The sequence below is a fragment of the Bactrocera neohumeralis genome, chromosome 2 (assembly GCF_024586455.1).
Source record: "Bactrocera neohumeralis isolate Rockhampton chromosome 2, APGP_CSIRO_Bneo_wtdbg2-racon-allhic-juicebox.fasta_v2, whole genome shotgun sequence".
Classification (NCBI taxonomy): domain Eukaryota; kingdom Metazoa; phylum Arthropoda; class Insecta; order Diptera; family Tephritidae; genus Bactrocera; species Bactrocera neohumeralis.
In genome coordinates, this window is record NC_065919.1 from 30794870 (window position 1) to 30822251 (window position 27382).

Consider the following 27382-nt stretch of genomic DNA (forward strand, 5'->3'; position numbering starts at 1 on the left):
TATGTGACACAGTTATTTTACATAAGAAGGTTGTTACATTGCAGTCGATTATTTTCGGGCTGAGAGAAGAAGCTCAGGCGAGCATCTTTAAGAGATTAACTGACTTATTTATATTAAATACCTATAATACTAGTGGATCCGGCCACGCGTTGCTGTGGTAGGCATTTTATACTATTATTCATATAATAAACTATTCAATTCAGTGAAAATTTTATTTACGAATAAAGGCGAAAACGTTTTTCTTGGTATAAGAATCCAAGGGATTGTACTTGAGGTTTAATTTTGATTATGTTTATACAAATAAATTTAGTTGAAAAAAATAACGAATTTAAGGCTGCTTTTACAATGTCTGGTTACGAGCCTTTCTGTCCAGTTAATAGAGTTGTCCGCTTAATATATTGTTCTTAATAAACATTAACAATGTGCATGGTGAATGGAGATGTCCGCTTAATAGAGCATCCATTTATTAGAGATTTCACACATTCATTTTGTATTTATGAATGGTTTTTACTATCTTATCTTCTAAGTTGGTTCGAACTGGACATAGTGTGCTAAATTTCACTAAAATCGGTTCAGTAGTTTAAGAGTCCATTGCGGACAAAGATCGCGACACGTAATTTTTATATATTAAGATGTTATTCTGAAATACTGTTATTTTCCGGTATTTACTTGTTTTTATAGTTAACATAGTAGCAATCTTGTCACCAATCTCAAGTTTTTTGAGAACTTCTCCCGCATTCTGGGTAAGTTAAGAGGTACTACAGATATTGTTCGGGGAGGGAGACTGATTTTCTTCCGCCGCGACTGTACTTCGGAGCGTGCGCGCACCGACTAGTTTGGGTAGAGGGCGTTCCTAGCTAACGAAATAGCGGCTGGTCAGTTGTCTCCGAGCACCTGTAGAGTCAGGACAAACATTTTCACACGATGTACTTCTGTGAGTGGTGCAAGTTGAAAATGCAACGTTCGTTAGAGCAAAGGTACGCGATTAAATTCTGTGTGAAACTCGGAAAATCTGCGACAAAGACGTTTGATATGATCAAGCAGATTTACCCGAGGTTGGTTTAGCAAGAAGGGGTGTGTTTTGGTGGCACCAGACCCTTTTGGAGCGCTAAGTATTCGTTTAATTACCCAGATGTTAAATTTATCAAAATGTGTGGTTCATGACATTGTGATCGGGTCCGACAAGACATCGCAGCCGATTGAAAGTTGCACCACGACAACGCCTCGGCTTACACCGCCTTTCTTATGAACAGCTACCTAAGCAAGGCTGGCATCCCAACGATTTCGCAGCGGCCCTACAGCCCAGATATGACCCAGGGACTTTGTTTTGTTTCCTTGCCTGAATAGTCCGATGAAAGGCAAGCATTTTGACACGACAGAGGGGATTCAAGCAGCTTGCACCTCCGCTCTCAAGGCTATTCCGGAGAATGCCTTTCGTGACGCCTTCAATGCTTGGAAATCGCGCTGGCACCGTATATTGTTTCTTGTAAACTATGCAAGAAATTTTAAAGCAATAATGTCTTACAATTTATTTTGTGCTTGGATCCGTCTTTAATTGATTGATTGGCGATTATTGTTTCCTGGAAATTATGCTTAGAAACGATTGGTAGATTAAATTGATAAATGCACATATGACTTAAATGTGCCGAAAAAGTTAAACTACAACGTAGGGAAATAATACGTAAACTTGTAAAATTGTATGTCGCTGGGTTATGGCAATGTGGTTCAGACAAAAAAATTATTTTTTTCTTTTTATGTCCCAAACAAAGCACTACCTTGTATGTACACCGACACAACTCTGTGGTATGAGAACACTGCTCAGTCTGTTATTGACGTTTTCATTGCTTTCAACTGCGCAAAGCTGACAAATTGTGAAGGACACTCTCACCTGGAGTTAAGGGGATTACTCAGTCTATCTGTCGGAATGTCAAACGAATTTTCCGATTTAACATCATTTTGCTTTCTAAGTATTACTATATTTCGTCAATGCGATGAAGGGGACTCATGTACACTGGTACAAATGATTGACGCTTCCATCTTAGGTCGATGATTGGCCGAGTATCATTTTCCTTTTTGATGTGAGTTTTGGTGTTTCACTGACAAATAGAAGATTCTATACGTACAAGTTTCAGCCCGCCTTTAAACGGCTTATTGACTTTTATATATAATTTTATAGCAAAAGCTCATACGAAAACTTGATCCACATTATATCTGTAGGCTTTATGTGGTCTGCGTCGGTTTAATTCGGTACCGAAGTCATCAGCAGACACCCTCTTAATAGTATGCATATGGTATACATATATGTTAGTAATAGTATTACTACAAAAACTTTACACTTTGGGCTATGAAATTCCAATCTTATAAATACTTACATATTATTAAAGATGACTACCAATTTTATGTGATATAACTAATATTAATTGAATTTACTTACATTATTTTAATAGTTTCCGAAATGCCACGAAAAACATCCCGAGATAGAATCATCAACTTTGGTGCATTTGAAATATAGCTGAAAATATAAAAAAATGGAAATGTTTTGTCTTAGTTAGGAGCGAAATTAGATACTCGTAACTAGGCTCATATATATTTTACAAAGAAGAGCTTGATAACGACGATCGTGCAACTTGCAAGGATTAAAGCCAGGGAAATACCTTCCGCTACGTAAGGCTTGTTCATCTGATTTTATTCATTCTAAGCACAAAGATGCACCGTTATATGAAAAACACGCTCTCACAACTTTATTACGGTAACTCCCATATTTGGCGATATATGCGGTACAAATTCACCCGGAAGTTTGAAAATCTTTATATTATGTATGTATGTATATGGAAATATTGACCCGATTCTACCCATTTGTAACACACAGACATACTACTACATAGTAAAAAGTCAACAGTAAGCACGGGGTCCACATATTCAGTGCCTAGGAGCTTGAACAGTTTTTGTTAAATTTAGACAATTTTTAGTCATAAGGTAGCACAGCCAAAGGCATTTTACACTATATTCGTGCAAAGTTTTATGCTAATATATTAATTGGTTCTTGATTGGTAGACGTGGCTGCATCCCGATTTCTCCCATTCTCACACTGTAACATAGAAATATCAGAAGAGTGTCACGTACAATCGGTCTCCGTCTCTTTTAAAGCTCTCTCACGCCATCACGGGGGTAAAATTGTATATTTCTGGCGTATTTAGTTATCGCTTTATAGGGCTTTTAGTTGTTTTTAACATTTCCGTTATATTTCTAATGAGTGGGGAGTACTTTTAACGTTTTCTGTCTATGGCGTTTTGTGGGCGTGGCAGTGATCCGATTACGCTCATCTAGGATTACTTTTTTTCCAAGGAATTCATACCAAGTTTCATCAAGGTATCTCAATTTTTACTGAAGTTACAGCTTGAACGGGCGGACGGACAGACAGACCGTCACCCCGATTTGAACTTTTCTCGTCAATGTTATCGTTTATATATGTATATACACTCTGTCAAGAAAGTATCTGGAATTCTTCATTTCCCCGTCCCATCTTCCGCTTATATAGAAGACAGATAAATTTTTTTCCCCAGATTGGTACAACTGTCCTTAATTACGATGCCAAAAATTGATAGACTTGTAACAAGATCATTGGGCTTACCAAACAGCGAAGACTGGCCAACCCTGAAGCATAGATTGATTGCGGAGTACAAACCGCAGACGCCAAACTACAAATTGTTGTAGAATTTCCGGGGAGTTTGCGAGCATTTTGCGAGGAAGCTGAGAGACGACGACAACTGCTGGTATCAAAATTACACCTAGAAGGTAATCTCGTCATTTATTTGCAAGCGATTAGGGACTCAATAAAGGTATTAATTCGTAAACTACCAATTCAATTATTTACCATTTTGGCTCACCGTGATATTGTAGATTTAAAATCATTAATTAATGTAGCACAAAACGAGGGAATTTGTGAAGAACATGTTAATTTTGAAAGAAATAAATACGTTGAAAATAAAAATGAACAAAAACCCAAAACCATTAAATCCAACCAATCAAACCCAATGTCAAAACAAGATACTGCCAATATCCACAACCAATGCAACTGAATTATAATCCATGCATGCAACCACCCAGAAATACCCAAACACAGCATATGTTTAACAATACACATATGGGATACAGACAAAATTATACCCAACCATTCAAACCTATTTTAACAGAAACCCAGTTCCCCAATTTAATTTTAATAAAAATTCACTTCATCAACCACAACAAGCACAAATAACCCAAATGTCCAAAGATGAAATTATAAAACTAAAATGTCCATTGATGAACTCAGACTACAAGACGTACAATAATACGAACAAATCAATCAAGAACTTTATGACCAAAAATTCCTTGACCATATTCAACATCAGGATCAGATTAATAATGAACTATGCGAAGCACCAACCGATCAAAATGAACTTAAGTTTGACGAAAATTTTCAGTTACAAGCCCCGGAAAATATCAATGTTTAGAAATCAAGCACAGAAATTGTACTTACAAATGCTTGATTGACACAGGATCCACAATTAGTATGATACAAAAAATTTTTTTCTGTCTTCCAATCCAAAATAATGAATGCGAAGTTTTTACATCAAACGGCTCCATGATACTTAATTCCGTTACCATACCCAGAAGGAACACTTTTAATTATTTTCTAAAGATTACATATGTTAATTGGCAAAACAAAAAGCACAAGCTTTAAAATTATCTTTCAGATATTTGGAAAGTTATCGAAAAAATAGATTTCTCACTTTTTCGATTGGATCATATTAATCAAGACATTTTTACAACAAATTTAAAAATCTTCAATTAAACATCGTTTGAATTAATACAAACAACACATAATTCTCCTATTTATTCGATACCCATTTGCATAAATTCATGAAATAGAAGTAGAAAATCAGATAAAGGAAATGCTTGAACAGGGACTAATTAGAGAAAGCAACTCACCCTACAATAGCCCTACTTGGGTTGTATTCAAGAAACCCAATGCTTCGGGTAAAATAAAATACGGAGTAGTAATCGATTACAGAAAACTAAATGACATAACAATTCCCGATAGATATCCCATGCCCAACATGGATGAAATACTTGTAAAACTGGGAAAAAGCCAGTACTTTACCACGATAGACTTAGCTAGAGGTTTTCACCAGATAGAAATGGATCCGGAATTCATACAAAAGGCTGCATTTTCGACCAATCTCGGTCTCTATGAATACGACCGTATGCCATTCGGCTTAAAAACCGCACCCGCTACATTCCAAAGGTGCATGCACAATATACTTCGACCATTGATTAACAAACATTGTTTGGTTTATTTGGATGAACTTATTGCAGTTAGTTTTTGAAAAGTTGTCCGAAGCAAATTTAAAGTTGGAATTAGATAAATGCGAGTTCCTGAAAAAGGAAGCTACCTTTCTTGGTCACATCATAACACCTGATGGAATAAAAGCGAATCCTCTCAAAGTCAAAGCAATAGCCTCATATCCAATCCCAACTAAGGTCAAAGAAATTAGTGCGTTTCTCGGAGTGACTGGTACTTACCATTTATTCCAAACTACACCGATATAGCAAAACCAATGACCCGTTATCTGAAAAAGGGGCAAAAATCTTTTGGATAAAAAATAAAACATTAAAACAAACGACCAATGAAATTTTGAAAAAAAAATCGTACTAACTACAGAGCCATCTCTTGAAAAACAATCACTATATCTTTTATAGTTTGACCATGAATTACCACTAAAACATTTCGTCATTACCTGCTGGAAAGACATTTCAAGATAGCTAGTGATCATCAATCTCTCAGGTGCTTACATACTCTCAAGGAACCAAATGCAAAGTTGTAAAGGTGGAGAGCTAGACTGGCCGAGTTCGACTTTGATATTGAATATGTCAAAGGTAAACAGAATTTAATTGCCGACGCATTGTCCAGAATTAAACTCGAGGAGAATCATTTTAGTGAGGTCACCCAACATAGTGCGGAAGAAGACAGTAGTGAATTTACTCAGTCAACAGAAAAACCAATAAACTTATTCAAAAGGCAAATAATATTCATCAAATCAGAACAAAATAATGTAAAAGAAACAAATATTTTTGGAAATTCTATAACCACTATTTTTCACGACAAAATGACAATTGAAAGAGCTGGACAATTTCTTCTAGACCATTTCATTTAAAAAAATATTGCTATGTCCATAAAAAGCGATACCGATTTCGAAATCATCCAGGCAACTTATACGGAGATTATTAATACTTCCTATACTAGGGTGATTCGTAGCCTCATCCTGCTTAAAAATATAAACTCATATGCAGAATTTAAAGAAATAATACATACTTCAATCCCACGAAAAACTTTTACACCCAGGCATACAAAAAATTACCAAATTATTTAAAGAAAAACATTATTTCCCAAATGCCCAGTTATTAATTCAAAACATTATAAATGAATGCAATATGTGTGACTTGACCAAGACAGAACACAGAGACACTAAAATGCCATTTAAAATAACACCCAGGCCAGAATATTGTCGCGATAAATTCGTAGTAGACATCTATTCGTCTGAAGGAAAACATTACCTTAGTTGCATAGACACCTACTCGAAATTCGCCACTCTTGAACAAATTAAAACAAAGGATTGGATTGAATGCAAAAATGCACTTATGCGTATTTTTAACCAACTGGGCAAACCCATACTGTTAAAAGCAGATAGGGACGGTACATTCTCCAGTCTTTCTCTTAAGCGATGGCTAGAAAGCGAGGGCATTGAATTACAACCAAATACAGCAAAGACGGGAGTGGCAGCTGTTGAGAGATTGCACAAAACAATAAATGAAAAAATTCGTATAATCAATTCCTCCAAAGACAATGAACTTAAATTAGGCAAAATGGAAAATATCCTTTACATATACAATCACAAAACCAAGCATGACACTACTGGACAGACGCCTGCCCACATATTTCTGTACGCCGGACAACCAACACTAGACACGCAAAAAAATTAAAGAACAAAAAATAAACAAAATAATTTATGACCGACAAGAATACAACATTGACACTAGATACAGAAAGGGTCCTCTTCAGAAAGGAAAATTAGGAATAACTTTGGATAGGGAACAAAGACAAAAACGAAAAGACTCCGCTTTCAAATATCTTTTCGGTACACTTGACGAATCTGATCGAGAAATAATGCTGAAAATTCAATTACAAATTGTTATTTCGTTTCCTGGAACCCAGTATACATATGCACTAGGGTGTTTTTTTTTCATTCCCGTCACGAAATTTCCTTGGAAATACCCTAACAAATATTGCCTGAAAACTTTAGCCCTTAATATTAACATTAAGAACTGGACCAAGGCATGTAAAAATTTTCCTTAGAAAATACATTACAATGGTGATTTTTTATCTTGATTTAAAGATAATATAATAATATTAAGGGCTAAAGTTTCCAGAGAATTTTTTTAGGGTATTTCCAAGGAAAATTCCTGACGGGATTGAAAAAAATTAATAGTTCAAAAAAAGAACCCTAATATACATATTCAGCCGATTTCCGGCAGCCACCATATATACTTCCTCCCTACTTCTAAGGACATCCTCTGTCGATGTGAGATCATTCCTTTTATTGTCGCTTAGCAATCGACTTCTGTTTGGAAGTTACTGCATTATGCCGGCAGTTTAAAATTGCGCCAGAGATCATGCTGCGCACAATGGCTTACCCCTGCACCATCCATCCACTTGTGGTCTATTTTATTCGCGGAAAATTCACTAAATGCCACCAATCTTGCAGCTGATTTCGCTGCCAACAGATTTTCTGTATGGTAGCGGTCCACCACACCGAAGTACCGTAAAGCAAGATTGGCTTGTCTACCAATTCATGAGGACAAGTGATAAGGCCTATCACCAGCATCATCAACTGTTGATCATTGCATCTTTTTACATGAGTAGAGGACACCACTGACATTTTTCACACTGAGTCTTCATGTCATTTTCCTTAGTTGTTAACTTAAGCAGACAATGATTGTCTAGCCGAACATAACATAAAATTCAGAAAAGTTGGAAAATGTCTTTGCTTAGATAATACGATTTTGTACCGAAAATGTGGCAAGTTCTTTTCTCTTTTTCTCTAGATACCGTATAATTTTCGCATAAACCAAGTATTTCTATATTTCTTCGTTAAAGATTTATGATCCATCTCAAAATATTATAAACTCAATTCAACCCGAATTGCTTGTTCGGTTTCAATGCAAATGTAATATTTCATAGTTAATCGGCTTACAAATAAATAGCACTGCAATTTATTGTATTTAAACTACATATTTCAATTAATTAAAAGTATTTGAAGTGCATAACTAAAAACTTTTCAGTATTCCGTAAATATCTCCACTTACAGGAATTAATATGTACCAGGGCAACGTACAGCAAAAGTAAAAGGACTTACATCGAAAATGTGTATTTGTTTTTATTTCAAAAAGTAAGAAAAGACTAAGCTCGAGCTTAACCGAACATGTTATGCTTTGAAATGTCCAAAGAACCAAACTTTAAATTACAAAATGTTGCTACGAATTCAACATGCATTATTCGATGAAACCGAATGTATTTATTACCATCAACTTCGGTATCATGATATCACATATCACAGGTCATTGAATCACTAACTTTTATTATTACATTTGACTTCGTGAGATCCCAAACATAAACGGAAAATCAAATGTATGGAATTGACTATGGTGCGTAAATCAAGGCTAGGGGAAGATCTGAAAAGATTGCATTAACTTTTGCCATTGTCTTTGATGAACATAATAAACTCGGCGCACATATTGGAGATAAAGTAGTACTTATATGGGGGTTGCACTCACTATGGGACCAATTTCACACATTTTCGAAACTGAGTTTCAGCATATCCACTAGATATATGAGGACACACTGTCATTCGAGAAAGAGCTACCTTAATTTGCCTAAATGTATCTTAAATACTGACCCGTATATACGGTATAAAACGGGCCAGAAGTTCGAAAAACTTCTAGTTCGATTTAAACTATTTTTATTGTTAAGATGTTACACCTTAGAGGTAGTTTTTGTGACAAGTGGTATCTTGATAACATAATTTGTTCTCGAGTTATATAGTATATACCGGAAATGGAAGAATCATATGGAATAAAAAATATTGATATTTCCATATATCCGATTAAGCCTATTTTCACATTGACATAAGAGAAGGTTATGAACTAAATGTGGTTGAGATTGGTGAAATAGTTACTGAGATATGGAATAAACGGCTTCAGCCTACTTCCAATGCTTTGACTTTCTCTCTGCCTTGCGAGTTTTTTGGGTTGAGAAACGTTTTCGTAGCATAAATTTAGCTTACTTTAAGAAATCTTGAATGTTATGAATGGAATCTTGGTTACATTTCGTGGTATTTGATTTTTTACGAGTATAAAGGGTGTTAAGATAAAAATGTTAGCTTAATGCTTACGAAATGGGATCCTTACTCATATTTTTCAACCGAACCAGAACCAGTACTATGTCTATCTATTTCCGTGCGGATGTTGTACTGCCTTATACTAAAGTTTATGATTCTATACAGCTATTTATGCAATTAAATGAACAGCATTACCATGTTACTTTATGTACTCACATAGTTCGCAGCAGCTTAAGGCCATCAAATGCGCCATCCTCGATGCACTCCAGATGCTGCAAGTCCTTCAGTATACTTTTCGTATTGGCATTTGGTTTTGTATTGGTGCGAATAAGCATAAAATGGAATAGAACAAAATAAGGCTCGCTGTTTTTGTTGACTCAATTTCCCTACTTACAAATCCTGCAACGAAGCTGCATACTTCTTTAGGCCAGTTGTACGAACGCGCGGCAAACCCGCCGATGCGATGCTAAGCCTTTGCACCGGTACTGTCAGTGTTTGTGGCACACGCATCAGCGCCTCACCCACGCAGTGGCACTCGATTTCATCCTGCAACATGAAAGCAAAAATTCCTGATATATTCATATATACTTGTAAATTCTTATTTAAATGCGGATACTAAGCTTCCATTCAGCAAATTGCTTAAGTGATGTTGCAAATATTTTCGTAAACATTATTTAATTGGAACAATTCTTCCGCCGGCGTGTGTGCAAATGAATAATTAAAAGACCTAAACATACATATGTATATGTGCTTTCAGACGGTTCAAAAGGAAGTTCGAAGCCTGAAACGGTTGTCTTCTCCAACTATTTTCTAGCGGTATCAAGGTAGCACAGTGCATAAGCTCAGCTCGTGGACTTGGTTGGACCCTTCGTGGTGTAAGATTTTACTCGTATTGCATGACTGACAAAAGCATTAAAACAGATCGCTTCTGTTATTCTTTCACAAGTGGAATATATTTCAGCTTTTCTTTCACCAAGGAACGATGTCATAAAACAATTTGTATAGAAACTACTTTATTCGTTTGGGTCTGTTGGAAACGTTTTTCTTAAAATTTGGAAATGTCCACTATCGACGCAACTTAGTGGTCATCGGTGCATCCCTGTATCCCTAAAACACAGTTTCCACTTTGTTTTCGTAATATTTCTGATCCCTTTCAATTATCTAATTTGCAGTCTCTTGTGCAAACTAAGTCGAATGCTCCATATTCGCCTCCACGTGGCCATGTGCTTCTCCTTGTCGACGTTTTCATCCTCACAAATAAACTACATCAAAGTGTTGTTAGAAAACGATAATCACTACTTTTTGGCCCAAAGATCGTGTGTCTTCCAGTTTGGTTCTTTTGGGATGAACAGAAGATTTAGTACAACTCCATCAACTACTATCTGTCAATGAAGACTATTAAAGAGGCTTAAGGCCCTCATAATCATTTTATGCTAACATTAACGTCATTTATTTGCTAATCGATGAGCATATCCTGTCATAAAGCAGTCAATTAATTTAGATGATGCTGAGGATTCTAAAAAGAATTTTTGTATCAGAAAAATTAAACCAAAACAAAGTAATATTATGGATGCAGTTTGAGGATATATTACAGCTATATTAGGGAATGAACAGAAGTTGGTACTTTCATCATTAAAACTTCTATAAAGTTCTTGAGCTCGCTAACAGTGAGCTTGCCTGGGTGCCTGGCCACAACGTAATCGTCGGAAACTGTAAAGCCGATGAGAAAGCCCACCATTATTCACGCGGCTCGTACTTGTCAAAATTGGTGGGAGGTGGAATGAGGTGAAGTTAGAATAAGATGGAAACATCTGGACATTTTCTCCTCCCTCGTCCAACTTTTGGCCGAAGTATTTGAAATTTAGTATCTAAGTGTCAAAGTAGTCGTTATTCCAAACGGAAAGAATTATATATCTGGGTACTTAAGTACACATATGCCAAGGCTCGTAAGGACAACAAAACAAATTAACAACAGATTACGAGCGAAATTACTCCATTTATTCTTATGTTATAGGCGCCTTAACGCATCATTTACTACATTGCACTGAAATCTTTTATTGCATCGGCTTTCCGCCTAATATTCCGTAGAATCAATTATTTAATTATAATGCACTAAAATCTATCTCCAGTGAACATATTGGTGAATTAGGCGAAGACACATTAGTAATTGAATGGCTCTGTTAATTAGCGGTAGTGTATACAGCTCATTAGATTCACATCGATGCAAGGGACCCAAAGGAGATAGAAGATTAGGGTGGCACGCTTGCATCGTAATCGTCAACTGCAGTTAATCGATTTCTACCCTTTCGAAACATTACCTTCATCAAACTGATATCGTTCACTGATGATGGGAGGCATTTAAGAAATTTATTTTATGACACATATCAACTTCGAAGGATTACCTATTTCTTAAAAATTATAATTTAGATATTAGCATTGAGGGTTAATCCAGACCAGATAAGTCAGAAACCTCCTTGGCATACAAACGTTTTCCAACCCAACCAAGGGAGTGTTTTGACTAATCCAATGTGGGTTCTATGAACTAACAAAAATTTTAGTGACAATCATTTCTATCACTGAATCCAATGAAGACAATGTACGAATCAAATAATCTCGAGTCTATATGAATTCGAATTGGCGTTGCCAATTATTTCATTGAGACGAATCGATAAAAAAGATTTCTACAGTAAATATAAATTTCTTAATATAATTTTGACCATTATTTTTTATATTTTCGTAGAGTGTAATACTTGTGTTAATTTAACGGTTGATTGTAACACGTAAAACTAATTGAGATAGATATGATCAGGTTGGCGAGAGCAGTTGAAATCCGGTCGGCTGTCCGTCCGTCAGTGCAAGCGATAATTTGAGTAAGCATTAAAATATCTTGGAAAAGCTTGCCACATATACATATGTACATGTTCCTTGGCACCTAAAGGAAGTCGGTATTGCAGATGGGCGTAGTCGGACTACTGCCACGCGCATTAAACGCCATTAAACAAAAGCTCAAAGAGTGCGGTAACTAAGAACAAAGTTGAGATACACAACACCTCGCTAAAGCCAAATTAACCAAATTTAGCTTAGCACTTCTTCATATACTCTGAAAATGGGGAAAAATCAGATAATAACAACGCCCACTCCCTACATAACAGTTATACTGAAAACTACTAAAAGTACAATAACTCACTGTATAAATGCGCCACAAGCAGTAAATTTCAAAATCAAGATGGCAGGAAAGGGTTTTATAGGACGTGGCACCGCCCACCTTTCGTTGAACAACTAGACAAATTACAACCAAATTTTAGTTTACCCAAACATTCTTATAATACACTACATATGTATATAACGGGTTTTTCAATAAGAGCGCTACAAAGGTTTTTTTAAATAAAACAAAAACGGTTTGCGATATCAATGAAATTCTTTATTCGCGTGAAAGTAGGTTCGATGCCATTATGTATGGAACTCGATTCTTTTGCATGGCCACCACGGGCACGCTTGCAGAAGTCCAGACGCTGAATCCAATTTTTGGCCGTTTTCAAGCATAAATCGGCCGATAATGCTGCAATTTCACGTTCGATATTCTTACGAAGTTCATCAATCGTCGCTGGCTTGTTGGCTTAGACCATAGACTTGACGTAGCCCCACAAGAAATTGTCTAACGGCGTCAAAACGCACGACCGTGGCGGCCAATTGACTGGACTATTTCGTGGGATAACACGTTCACCAAACTTGGTTTTCAATAAATCGATTATGACATTTGCTGTGTGACTTGTGGCGTCGTCCTGTTCGAACCACATATTGTCTAAGTCCATATCACCCAATTCAGGCCAAATATAATCGGTTATCATTAAGCGGTAGTGATTTCCTTTCACAGTAAAATGCCGGCCTTGATCATCACGAAAGAAGTACGGACCAATGATGCCGCTGGCCCATAAGCCGCACCAAACTGTAATTTTTTTCGGGGTGAAATGATGACTCAAAATTTTTTTGTTTTTGTAGCGCTCTTATTGAAAAACCCGTTCTTAAAGTTGAGGCCACTGACTCCGAATTTCAGTAGCAAATTTTAATAGGTTGGACTCGTTGTTGGCAAACCTTACTGAAGAGAAATGTCGAAAGAGCGGGAAAAAATATGGGGTGGTTTGCTGTCCCTATTGGCCTACTTTTGTAGAGTAGCTATTGAAAAACCTTTACATACGATATGTATATATAAAACAACTTTTAAAAATCATCTCATTCCTTCACTTTACAGTACACAATTCGAACACAAATTAAGTTATCATAATTGGCTAAATGAGCTTCTGACCCCCCTCTAATTATAACACAACTACATACCACATCTTTTCATCCCACACTACACACACCATACTCAGCACGTCGGCATTTTATCGTACGAATCTTGTCGAATTCGGACTATAACTTTTCAAGGACCCAGGAGTCATATATGTGGACACCTGCGAGTTCTAGTACTGAAATTTTTTGTGAAAACAGCATTTCCTTGTGCCAAGAATGGGTAAAATTGGTTTAATACTTAATATACTTTTTTTCGAACGTCCTGTTGACTTTATATCGCATCTATCGGTCAATATATAAGAGCTCTTAATTCAATTCAGGAAGTATCTCTTTTAAATAATAGTGTATCCTCTTAACCAAAATGAATGAAATCAGGACAACACTACTCCTAGTCCCGATATATTAGGTATATGGATTTTCAAACATCCGTTTGACTTTGTATCATATTTATCGGTATACATATATGTAAGAAATCTTAGCAAAATTAAATGAAAGTATAATATTAGATATGCTATAAATTAATGCCAAAAACTTGAGGTATTCATGCACGAATTACCCCGGCTCCCATATACTACATTCAGCGGCGGATTCACGGGGGGCTTTAGAGATCATTATTCCTCGGATTTCCAATTTAGGTGTTTACATTCAGATTCAGTGATCACAATGTCGATGATTTCAAGAATTCTGATTTAGCAATGGGATGAATATTAGTAATATTAGCGTTTATTTCATTTATGTTGTTGTTGTCATTTCTTTTTTTCAGTATTTCCAAAAACATTTTCATTACTGTCCTTACTTTCTCTCTAGTAGTAATAGGTTAATCCAAGTATTTTGCTCTAACAACCATAACTACGAAAATTCCGCCCATTTTTCAGTACGAAACACCCTAATGCAAGAGCAAATACTCATACACGTATTAAAATCATTTCAGCTAATTGCTTTCAGTGTTGTTCCATTGAAATGTGTATCTCTCTACATGTGTTTACACATTGATCGCTGATGGTTGAGAGTGCCGAAGCAAGTTACGATTTCACTAGTGCACTTTCACTAAGTTTTCTCCATGAAACTTTTCTTGAAAAGGCACTTCTTTTACATCCTGAAATATTGTGTCAATTTGATAACTGTCCTCTGTAATAAAATTATCGCTTACATTTTCCGCAACCGCAACAAATTAAAGTGTCAAGAATATCGCCCCTGTCCACTTTCTTGTTTTCCGTACTCTATGCAAGGCACTACCAACAAATTTGATTGCTGCACTTGTTCCACAAACGCGCACGAAATTTGACGCCAGCAAATACCAATGATTTTCCGCCCTCGTGGCGAAGTAGACTGGGGGCAATTGGCAAACATAAATGGACGTTGGTAAAGGTCAAATTGTTGGCTGCTTTTGAAGTGTTCCATTTTCTTATTTTCGCAATTTTTACTTCCGGCTAGTGGTTGTAAGAAACTCTCTTCTGCCTCCACTGCCGACCGCAGACATGGCTGGCAATTGAAGGCGAACTGCAAAAAGCAGGACACGCAATTTATCTAATAATTTGAGACACTTTCACATGTGTATCTGGTGCTTTGATGTCGACACATTTTATTATATTGAAGAGAACGTTGGACGAAGGTTCAATCTGGAGCTTGCAATTTTCTTTGAAATTTGTTGCCGTAAAAAACATACATTTGAAACCCCCCTCTCGAAAAATAATTTTGGTTATAATATAACGTAGTTCCTAAGTAATGGCGGAATCCAAGGAAAAAGGGAATAATTGTATTGAATACAAGCTAGTCCTGCGTTTATTCTTAATTTCATGATGCGACAGATACTTAACCATATCTCAAATCTACTGGAGTTAAAAAGATTTCGCCAAACACAAATCCTGTTAATCTCTTTTATCGAGGCGATTTGAATGTAATCTACTCGAAATCGAAAAAACCGCTAATTTAAGTCTTAAAAATTCAACCACAACTTCTAGAACCCCTTCCCCCCGTTATAAACTATTTTTCCTTTAATCTTTACTATTTTACCTACCTACTTGAAGTGAATTTCTGATTTTTTTTAAATTTTCTAGTCTATAAAGTAAGGAGTAAAGAATTAAAGCAATATCAAATATGTAAGTGAAAATGGTGTAAAAAAGTGTCGAAGAAAGATAGTAATGTAGACTAAGGCTGCCGAAACCGATCTAATAAAGTTTTGGTAAGAAAAAATGCTTTAGCTTTGATCGGCATCTCCAACGGCGGTGAGAACAGCCTAGATTTGTGAAGAGATTAAATGTTATCTAATCACTTCAAATTTTCGGAGGAAATATAATATACGGTTTCTAACGGTTAAATTTAGTACAATTTTTATTGTTTTAAGACAATTTCGAATTTTTCCCGATGCTAATTTTGAAAGTTTTTGGGATTTTTATAGATTTTAGAACCGATTCGTTATTATTTCGTTTTTTTTGCGATTTCAAAATCTTTATCGACTATTTAAAGATAATAATGGATAAACTTCGGAATTTCCTAGAAAATGAAACATGATAGCATTGTGGCACTTATGCTCATTAAGGAATTGTACTTAGTTATGCAACATGGTGGCACCCCTTTTCGTTCAAGGCAATTAACACAATTAAATATCTATGTTCTTGAACAAAACCTCAGGAAAAACTTTAGTTTTAAAAAAAGATATCTTAAAAAGGTATTTTTAAAATATATCCAAAACCATTTGTCTTCTCCCGATTTATGGATGACGTCATCAATCAGGATGAGGTATATAACTATGTTTCAAAGAAAGAATGGAAGAAAATTTTAGAACATATTTTGCATGAATTTATGGACCAATATTGTGGCCCAGAAAACATGTTCGCTTAACTTCATATAAGAAGGATCTATAAATTAACTTTCAGTACGTAGATACTCTTTTTGAATCAAATTAGCTCTAGGTAAACTGCTAAATTGTTTTATGTATGTTTTATTTTGTTGAGAGAGTACAATAAATCTGAATATCAGAGGCAGGAAATGACATAATGTGATTATGAGGGCTTCAATAGTTCTTATAGGAGCTTCAGACACACTCTTATACATATACATACATACATGTGCACCATAGGATAGACGCATGTATCTACAAGTATATTCCAACAGCCGGCATAGTTTTCTTTTCGAGACTTTGAGTATAATTACTTAATGACCGCGGCTGCGTTCTAATTCGAAAGTCCAATTTTGGGCAATTTTTTTCGAGCATTTCGTGCCCGAATTTCTTCGGAAATGTTGTCATGGTAGCTTGAATGTCACCTTTTTCCTGTAAATTGTAGTTATTGCATCCAACTTTCTTAAAGCAATGCTTCTGTCGCGATTCTCTTTTTGCTGCTGCTTAATAGGGAAGAGCCATCGACAAATTGGTTCCGGTATGACCGCCCGCTAATCAAACAAAAGACGCATGGTGTAAAGTTGCAGCAGGAAATAGCACAGACATCAGCAAGGAGGATGTCTTGGCCCATCTACTGAGTAATTTAATTTGTACACGAATGATAAAGTAATCAATTTAGTTAAGCTCCATGATAAAATATGGTGGTGAAGAGAAACATAAGAACATACGTATATACTTATGTACCATATATGAGTCATTCCATCCAAAATTAACCCTCTAAAATGTTTTTCGTACAAAACTTTTTTTTTGTGTTCCTTGAGACAATCTATTGGATTGTATTTGGACTCGATATAAATAATTTTGGAGTTATGAAACAGACTCTATCGCTGCGAAGCATGTTTGATCTCGCACTCCGCTATTTCTCGGGCTACACGCGCTGAAAAAAAGCTTACTGCTCTAGCCGGAAATGCTCCGAAATGTATAATTCAGTAACTAGAGAACCAATGTGTATTTTTCATTAAAAGTAATTCCAAATTAAAAAAATTATATTTCTTTATAAAACTGTACTTTTTATTTATAAAAAAAAAGTCGAAAAATTTAAATGTAAATATATGTATCTCATTAGAAAGCTGAGAAAAAATCATTAACAAAAGGCTGGTTAGTTATTATTATAATGAAATACTTTCCTTCGTTTACTTAAATCTTTAAAGGTAAAAAATTTTTCATTTTGAGTCGAAATACAAAAATACGGGTCAAATATTATGCCTCAAAGAACAAAACGAAATGTTTTCCACAATAAATACTTCAATATAATTTTTGAATGGAATGAGCCATATACATACATACATATGTACATATGTAGGTATGTACATTATAAGTATTTACATTCCCGTAACCTATAAAAATCTTCGGAAAGGCAATATGATACTTTCAATTTATTGGTGAATAATGGAAGGTGTGTACATAATAATACACAATATATATATAATTATGTGTATGTGTTTACAGATATACATGGTGGAGAAATCAATGGATTAATCTAATCGCTAATAGCGGATACAATCAGCTGTAAGAAGTCACTAGTTCATTTTGTTAAACCATGAGGTCTGTCCTTTTGAGAGTGAGAGTGAGAGTGGCAAAAAAGTTCTAACTTTCATGAATATACATATGTACATATCTAAATTTTTTCCAAGTACAGACGACGGACGGACAGACAGTCGTATTTCAAATCGTCTCGTCATCTTGACCATTTATGTATATACATACATATGTATGTATGTATAATGTACATTAACATACATATTTATTGAACAAAACATCGATGATCTGTAGCAACATGTAACGAGAGTGTAAAAACGGAGTCTATTAATATCCATTATAAATAGAGGCATATGTATGTATATACTTATGTACATATGCACTTGTGTGCGTTGCATAATCTAATGTCACTTTGCCGGCGTATCCTCGTAGGATTTAAGTTATTCGTATATGTGTGCATATTTACCATAAAAGTTGCAGTACTCACTTGATTTGTGGCATTCCAGCAGCAACATTGCCATCCCGTGTGCGTGGCCGGCACTGGTCGGTAACCTTGTGTGCTGCTATCTGAACCATCATGTAGTGGGTGACGTGTCCACAGATCACTTACCGCAGTGCTGTTGTTTGCAGTGGTGGCTTCGTTGCCATTGTCGCTATTCGAACTATTGGCACTCGGTAATAATAGCTCTGGTGCGATGCCGATCAATGCCCTATCGAAGCCATATTGCATGTCGTAGCAGTTATTTAGCTGTGCGCTTTGCTCCTCGATCTGTCGCCTATGTGCGCAATGGCAGCAACAACAACAGTAGCATAATAGCAGCCATAATACCGGCAACAGGCGAAATAACGGATATATACGCATTTGCGAAAACCGCTTGTTGAAGCGCCGCCGGCGACGCCAACAGGCACTCGACGTTCTCGCTTTAGGATGATGCTTGGGGGCGCGTCTCATTATGCCGATGCCTCTTTGTTTGGAATCATCATCTAATTTTTCATGTGTCGTGTTGTTGGTTTTATTTTAGTCGCATCTGCTTCTGTGCAGAATTCTCTTTGAAAATAAAGTATGACTTTTATGGGCTTTATTTGGGTTATCCCTTATGGCATTGTAATAGCGCTTTAGCCATTCTGACACCGGTAACATTTTCATTTCAAATTATTCGTCGGCGAATGTTAGTTTAGCTATTCAGTTCTCGATCTGTAAAAGAAATAATATTAAGTAGGGAAGAACCAAGCTCGGGTGTAGCCGAACATTTTATTCCTAAGATATTTGCAAGGCACAAAGTCGGAAAAATACCTTCAATTTTTAGCAAAACTTTATATTTAAAACTGTTTCGAACGGATTTAACATTAATTTTTCGGAAACCGAATGAATTGCTATCAAACTTGGCATATTGTTAACTTATGTGCATAATAAGTAATTTAGTTTCATTCGTGTTCGAAATATGTAATTGAACCCCCTGACTTTCTTCAGGGAACCTCACAGATTAACCGATATTTTCGGTAAAACGTCAACCATATATACTGAGGTCCAAATATTCGGCGACTGGAGGCTTGAAAAATCACCGACTAATTTCTAAGTTTTATTTCAACAACGTCATTGGCTCTCTATTAATATACTATCAAGTAAAATAATTTTAAGGGATAGCGTGACCTATTGCATGCCGTTGTTCGATTCCGCCGATTTACACAATATACCATAATGCTAGCCACCAAATTTATTTTAAATCAGTAAATTAGTTCCCGGGATATAGTCCACTCAAAGGTGCCAGAAACTTAGCCCATCGACCAATGTTGATACCGGTTCTTCTGAGAACCTTTTGTATCATATTAGAAGAGAAATTTAATGCTTGTGACGTATTTCTTTAGTGAATTAGTAGTTTAATAAAAGGATTTACCTTCAAATAGGAAATAGCCCTGTCAGACGACAGACGAAATTAATTCGCATTAAGAAACGCTAATGCGCATTGAAATTTTATGGTGACAGACGGCAGAATTGTGCATTTAGACAGCTGATAGTGAAATTTGTTTATATTTAAAAAGAAAAAGTGAAATAAAAATGGATAAGAAAAAATTATTAATAGCAATTTTGGTATTTTTGGAAAATCAATATAAATTTATCGAAAAAATTCGTTTATTATTAAATGCGTTAAAAGATAATAAAGTGCAATTAAAAGTAATTCTTGATTGTAACTCGAAAAAAGTGTGCGAAAAAGTTAAGAATATTGGAAAAATGGATAGCAAACTGTGCGTTCTTTATTTTCTGCTATCTAAAATTATTAAAATTTGTTTTTGTTAATCTACTTGCACATAATTCAATTAGCAATATAAAAACTGCTAACCTCTGATGCTGTAAACGCAAAGGAGACGTTAGACTTCAAGCAACATCTGTCAGACAATAGTAAACAATTTTTGTGCATTACTAATTTGCATTTGCATCAAATGCGCAAGTTAATGCAAATTAAGCCCACTAATGCAAATTAGCGGTGTTCGGGAGAATAGACTCAAAATTATTGAATTAAATCTACATAAGTATATTATATGTCACTTCACAACTTATTGAATTACACCCTACCGATATAAGATTATTGTTGCTTTCTTTATAGCATACAAGGGCTTAAAAAGATCTTTATAATGACTTTGATCGATCCGTTTCAAAAACGGCTATATGCTGCCGATCTGAAGAATTTATCGGTACATCAGGGACTGCGGCGTTGCTTTGAACAATAATCTGCACCAATTTCCTTAAAGTACCAATAAAAAAGTTTTCCCTTAATTGACCGATATCAGCGGTTCGACAAATGAGCAACTTTTGTAGAGAAAAGGACATGTGATTGAGGCACCAATTCGGACGGACATGGCTAAATCGACTTAGCTCATCATGCTGATCATTTATATAAATATTTTATAGTGTCTCTAGAAAAAAATAATTGTCAAACTTAATCTACCCTTTTCAGGGTATAAAAACTCATATACCCTATAAAAAGCACTCCTACAAGATTATCACATGTTTAGTTTTACAGCACGTTCTACATACATATGTCTAATGAATTTTATGTGGAGTTCATAATTATAAAAATAAGTTTAATGTATATAACCGTTCAAGCCAAAATAACTAAATTCGCTCAAGGTAAATCCTGTAAGAGTCCTTACAGTGTGAAAACAATGTGAAATCGGATCAAAACCCCGTTCATTCTCCATAAAAAGATACTGTTTAAAAGTACTAAAAGTGCGATAATTCAATAACTAAATACGCCAGAGACATAAAATGTTACACACGAGATGGTATGAGAGGGCTTAATACCGCACCTCCCTCTTTTAGGCGAAATCACATATCTCGGGACTTGCTCAACTGATTTTAATTAAATTCCATTTGTGTCTTTCATAAAACGTATTATTACTAGCGATGAATCTTGGATCTATGCTTATCGGCCGAATATCGTGCAAACGTGAACCGAAGCCGAAAAAAACCAAGTCAAAGCAGGTCAAAACTCAGGTTTTGTTGACGGTCTTCTTTGATTATAGAGGTGTGGTGCACTCCGAATTCCTTCCGACTGACCAAACTCTCAATGTGGAAGACTATTTGACGTTATTATAGACCGTTAACTGTTGGTTTTTGCACCACGAAAAGGCACCGTCGCATACTACATTGATTCTTTGTGCAGCAACAAACGTATTCGCTTGTATGTCTTACATATGTCTATTCAGCAAACACAAACTACCAATCGCGGGAAACCGTTTTGGGTCAATTGAAAACATTAAACATGAATCGGTAAGCGCATTGAAGGAATTACTTTGAAGGGGACGACATAGATTTTGAAGAATAATTTAAGAATTCTAGAATTATGAATAAAGTCTTACTATTTTTTGCTATACTAATAGCTGCCATGAATGTTCGGAATCAAGTGCTTATATGGAGACTTTTTCATTTGATGATATATCTTCATGAAATTTGGCATGGATTATTGTCTAAGGCAACAATGTAATCCCTGAAGAAATTATCAAGATCGAGTCTCTATATCATATAGCTGCCATACAAACTGGCCGATCAAAAACAAGTCTGGTAAGGAATCTTTTGTTTTGCGAGAAGATTTAAGGTTTTTCTTGTTTTAATTTAATTTTCATGTCAAAAAATTTACCTATAATATCAATAACTTGAGTTTTCGAATTGCACTGCATCTGCATGAGAACGGTATACATACAAGTATATTATAATATGCCTTTATATACAAAAAATGTAATTTCATATTAAATTGACCAATTGCCATCAAAAACCATTTCAGAAATCAAAGCGATGAACGTTTCCCAAAAATAGCCGAAATGCGAAATTGCACCTAAATTATTGAATTCCAGATATTGACAGCAATTATACTACAATAAATTGGTATAATCCGTTGGCATATACATATTTACATATACGCATATGTACATACGTGCTTATATCACTGCATGCGGGTGAGAATGTTATTTAATGACAGCTTTTTTCTGTTTGCCATCATTAAACGACTGAAGTTAAACAATATTTGCACCAATTAGCATAAAGCCGTTGAAACAACAAAAATTTAATCTCACAAACAATGTACAATGTACACTCACACATACACACATACAAATAAGCATGTACACAAATAACATTACCTTCAGCAAAACCATATAGTATGAACTAGTTACTTTGGAACTAGTATTGACCGCGAGTCCAACTGTCTGTGTTCACACAAGCAATGCTTTTTTACACAATGATGACCTACAAACTTTCGGTCAAAATATACTAGCCTCATACCAATTCAAACTATTAAAAACTATTAGTTGAATTAAGCAAAACGATTAATTTCTTTTTTTTTCAGATTTTCCCTTTCATTACTATTTTATTAGTATCAGGACGTAAATACATAATACTTATGTACAAGTTGTTATCCAAACAAAAGATAAATAGAAAACCAAACTGTACCATAATTTTATGTTAATGTTCGTAATCGAATGAAGAACAATAATAAAGTGTCTTTTGTAGATTTTTACTTTTCATTACTACCTCAATGCTTATTACTTACAAAGTATTGCAAATTTTTATTTTGCAAAAATATATTCCGTGCGAATGAAAGAGATCCGATAAGGGTTTATAACAATTGCTTTAAAATTAGCAAATGGTTGGAGTGCTAACGCTATGAAACGGAAACTAAATCTCGCGAGTTCATTGAGCGAGCGGTTGTTGTGTGGCAGACGGGGTTTTTGCAGTAGCGGGCGATTGAATTAAGATAGAGCAGTCAATAAAGAATAAAAATTAAATACCTCACCAAAGAAGTTATTTTTTCGAGATAAACCTTGGCGAGAACCATATAATTTAGAGAAGGGTAGACTTATATTGCCATGAAAAAAATTTGAAATTTGAAATTTCAGAGTACAAAATTGGCTTCGTCGAAAACAATATTGCTCTTTAATATTTGCGTCAGGCTCACGTGCGATTCGTGTTATCGTAATGAATTACAAAGTAAATATCATTCGATTGAAAACTACCTCTTTTGTACATTGACTCTCGTACTAGCTAAGCTATTTTACCATGAAACAGTTCTCGGTCGCTTTTGTTATTGGTTGTGTGGATAAGCAGAGAAATTTTTCAGCAGGATTCTGGTTGTGTGACGTAGAATGTAAAATTCATGCGCACTATTTTTTGATTAAATATCTCATTCCTTTGACAAGGAAAAAACTAAGTCAGCGGAAGCCAAATCTTAACATCTGGCCTCCTAGGCGACTCGCGCGATCGTACTCCTTTAACACAACATCCATTATACTTGTAGGACTCGGCCGTTATTCCCTTTACTTTCTTCAAACATAATCCTTGTGGAGTCTATCGACTAATGGCGTTTATTTGAGTTTCGGACTATAGCCACGCGCATTTTTCATATAAGAAAATGTTAATTTCTATCAGATTCTGCCAGAATGGAGATATCATAATATAAATTGTGTACAATAAGTGACTCTTAAAGCGTGGCATCTCTCATCTAAAAACCGTTGATATAGGTAAGGTTCGGGCCACCACTTTTTGCCATTTTTCCGCTAGAGACATTTTCCACCAGTGTAAAATTTCCATCAGTGTAAATCGAAATTTCGAAATTTCCAGAACGGAAGCGAGGGAACGAACCATTGTTGTGATAAACGACCTGATACAGCATCGTCTCCGTAAACTTCACATACAATATATAAATTATACAATTTCAAAAAATAGCGAATTTCTTCATTATTTTCACTCTTTTTTGAACAGCTGTAACTTTTTTTCAACTTCCCCGAATTTCATTTTTTTGATTAAATGAAGCTTAAAATCTTACCTTTCCAAAACTATATCGTATGATACAATGTGATTGATAGCACTGTAGATATATCACGAAATCTGTTGAAAAAATACGAAAAAGCTTTTTCGACTACCAATAGATGAAATCGGTGAAGATCTTGTTTACTAGACAATTTCACCAAAATCTTAAAATATTTCCTCGTCTTGCAAATTGCCAGAGCACTGAATTTTCGTCTACACCCGGACGTACCTGTTCAAAGAGAAAACACGTACGAGGTGTGTTCAAAAAGTATCGCGACAGTTTGCTGACAGTTTTCTTCGATTGCTGGGGCGTGGTGCATAATGAGTTCTTGCCACAGGGAAGAACGGTCAATAAGGAATATTACCTGCAAGTTATGCGCAATTTGCGCGAAGCAATCCGCCAGAAACGCCCGGATTTGTGGAAGAACAAAAATTGGCTTTTGCACCACGATAACGCCCTTGCTCACACATCGTTGCTTGTGCGCGACTTTTTGGCCAAAAACAACACACTAATGGTTCCGCAGCCACCGTATTCCCCAGATCTGGCCCCCTGTGACTTTTCCTTGTTCCCTAAACTGAAGAGGCCCATGAAAGGACGACGTTACGCTTCTCTTGACGAGATAAAGACGGCATCGAAGGAGGAGCTGAAGAAGATAAAAAAATGATTTTTTGAAGTGCTTCGAAGATTGGAAAAACCGTTGGCACAAGTGTATAATATCTCATGGGGATTACTTTGAAGGGGACAAAATAGATATTCATGAAGTCCAGTCCACGGCCTGGTACATAAGAATTAAATCCATATGATTTTCAAAAGATTTTTTGAAGGGAAAAAATATTGTTAAAGCAAAAACTTACGGACACTGCCATAGAAAAATCAACCACTAAGGTTTGGTATGCTAACTTAAGACGTGAAAGTGGCACCGAAGATGATAAACGCAGTGGACGACCGTGAAGTGAATTGTTTGAGATAGCATATGCTCTAAAGATACGAGATGTTCTCTTGAATTTTTGCGCCGATATAAAACATGGCTCCATCATTTCACTCCGAAATCCAATCGATAGTCATCCGAGTGAACTTCGCATGATAAACGCGCTCGGAAGCTTGGACAAACGCACAAGGTTATGGCGTCTGTATTTTGGGAAGCGCGTGTAATAATTTTTATTTACTACCTTGCAAAAAGAAGCACTATCAAGGATTAAAGGACGAAGACGCCGAAAAGCAGCCCCGTTAGGAAAACAAAAAAAGGGCTGTTTCACTAAGACAATGCACCGTGTCACAACTCAATGAAAATGACGACAAAAATCCATGAATCGGGTTTCGAATTGCTTCGCATCCACCGTATTCTGCACATCTGGTCCACAGCGATTATTTCCTGTTCTCAAATCTCAAAAGAATGCGGAATGGGAAATTTTCGTCGAATGATGAGTTGTTTACCGAACTTAGGCGGTTTTTATTAGCATAATCAGTGTTTAAAGGGACTTTGTTGAATAAAAAAAACGAATTTTGCCTAAAAATGTGTTTTACTATAGCAGCCCGGGGACTTTTCAAATGACCTGTTACAAACACACGGAGAAATTGGTATAGCCATAGACGTACCTCGACAGAATCGTGAGCGTGAATTCGAGGCACATTTAGGCAAATGAGGTAATGAGAAAAGAGTATTTGTACTCATAAGGAGCTCATGAATTCCAAAACTATCAGCACTTCAGGTACATATATAAATTATTATTTCGTTACATAGGGTTGCAGCTTGAAATCTGTTTTTATAACCTTTTGCAATATTCATAAATTCAAATTAATATTTGCAAAACAAATTGCCACAAATCTGTTAAGCTTTTGGGCCTTTATTGATTTAATCATTTAACTTAATTTAGCAAATTAAGAGCGTTGACAATTGTGCAGCCCATACTATTGTAGCATGCGATTAATTTAATGCCACTGAAGCGGCAAAGTCATTGGAAGCGCTAGAGCGATGGCCAACACAGTATTGATTGCTCCAAAAATTTTAAATGTCAATTGACGACATATTCACTGCCACACACGCATCGAGCGCGGACCGCCAATAATAATACTCCGGCGAGGTGCCACGAGGGCGGAGGCGAAACTTTGTAAATCAAAGTGTTAATTGCAGCAACACGATCGGCGTGTTGGTTGCTTTTTTCTTGCAGCCGTGCGCCCGAGCGGCGGTTTCGTGCGCTTATATGGTTGTGGGTGCCGCTTGCTGTACGATATTTGCGTAGCGTGTGAATGCAATCAGATCGATTCGATCAAAAACTGCTTTCGTTATAAAACTACAACAAAGAAATAGTTGTGTGCGCTTAGTTTTATATACTACTACCATTTACGCCTCAGCAAAGTGTTTTCAAAGTCAACAAATGAGCTCTCTGGAAAGTTAGTCGCGATACAGGTACTAATTACCTAATTTAATAGATACAATTCGCATACTTGTTACATTAGGTGTTTATTTTGAATGCCATCTTATTCTATCTTTAGAAAATTTTCATTATTATTGAAAAAGTTGAAAAAGTGAACAGTTGTTGCAATAATGAATTGCAATTGTCCGATTCAGTTTCAATTATTTCCTTCGATATAGTCTGAAGAGACGAAGTTTTAGAAACATAAAAAGCGTGCTTAGCCTCGGTCACAGTGAATATTACAATTCCATAAACAAGATTGCGACAAACTACATCATAAGCGAAAAGAACTATCAAACATGCTTAGAAATTATAAAAAAACAACTTTCCTCCTTTTTGTTTCTGACATCAGGAACTATTATATTTTCTGTCAATTTCAGTCCAAAATGTAACGGAACTATTTCTATCACCCTTGGAATATTACATATCGCATAAGCTAAGCATAGCAAATTTTGAAATCTTATTTTTTATTCAACATCGGAATTAAAAAGGGGAACATTTAATTATAAAACCTAACATCGCTTTTACAAAATGAAAAACTAATTTTGAATTCAAAACGTT

The 27382-nt window shown here is 35.7% G+C and overlaps 1 protein-coding gene across 5 annotated transcripts in view; it reads right to left on the minus strand.

Moving 5' to 3' along the window:
- The window catches only part of LOC126763395 (follicle-stimulating hormone receptor), a 62278-nt gene that overhangs the window by 18782 nt on the left and 16114 nt on the right, over positions 1-27382 (minus strand). For all 5 annotated transcript variants that reach the window (XM_050480878.1, XM_050480888.1, XM_050480895.1 and 2 more), the window contains exons 2-5: positions 18593-19300; positions 9832-9983; positions 9654-9728; positions 2435-2512 (exon numbers count right to left, since the gene is read on the minus strand). In XM_050480878.1, the coding sequence (XP_050336835.1) occupies positions 2435-2512; positions 9654-9728; positions 9832-9983; positions 18593-19057 (770 nt within the window). In that variant the 5' untranslated portion in view covers positions 19058-19300. The remainder of the gene's footprint in view (positions 1-2434; positions 2513-9653; positions 9729-9831; positions 9984-18592; positions 19301-27382) is intronic.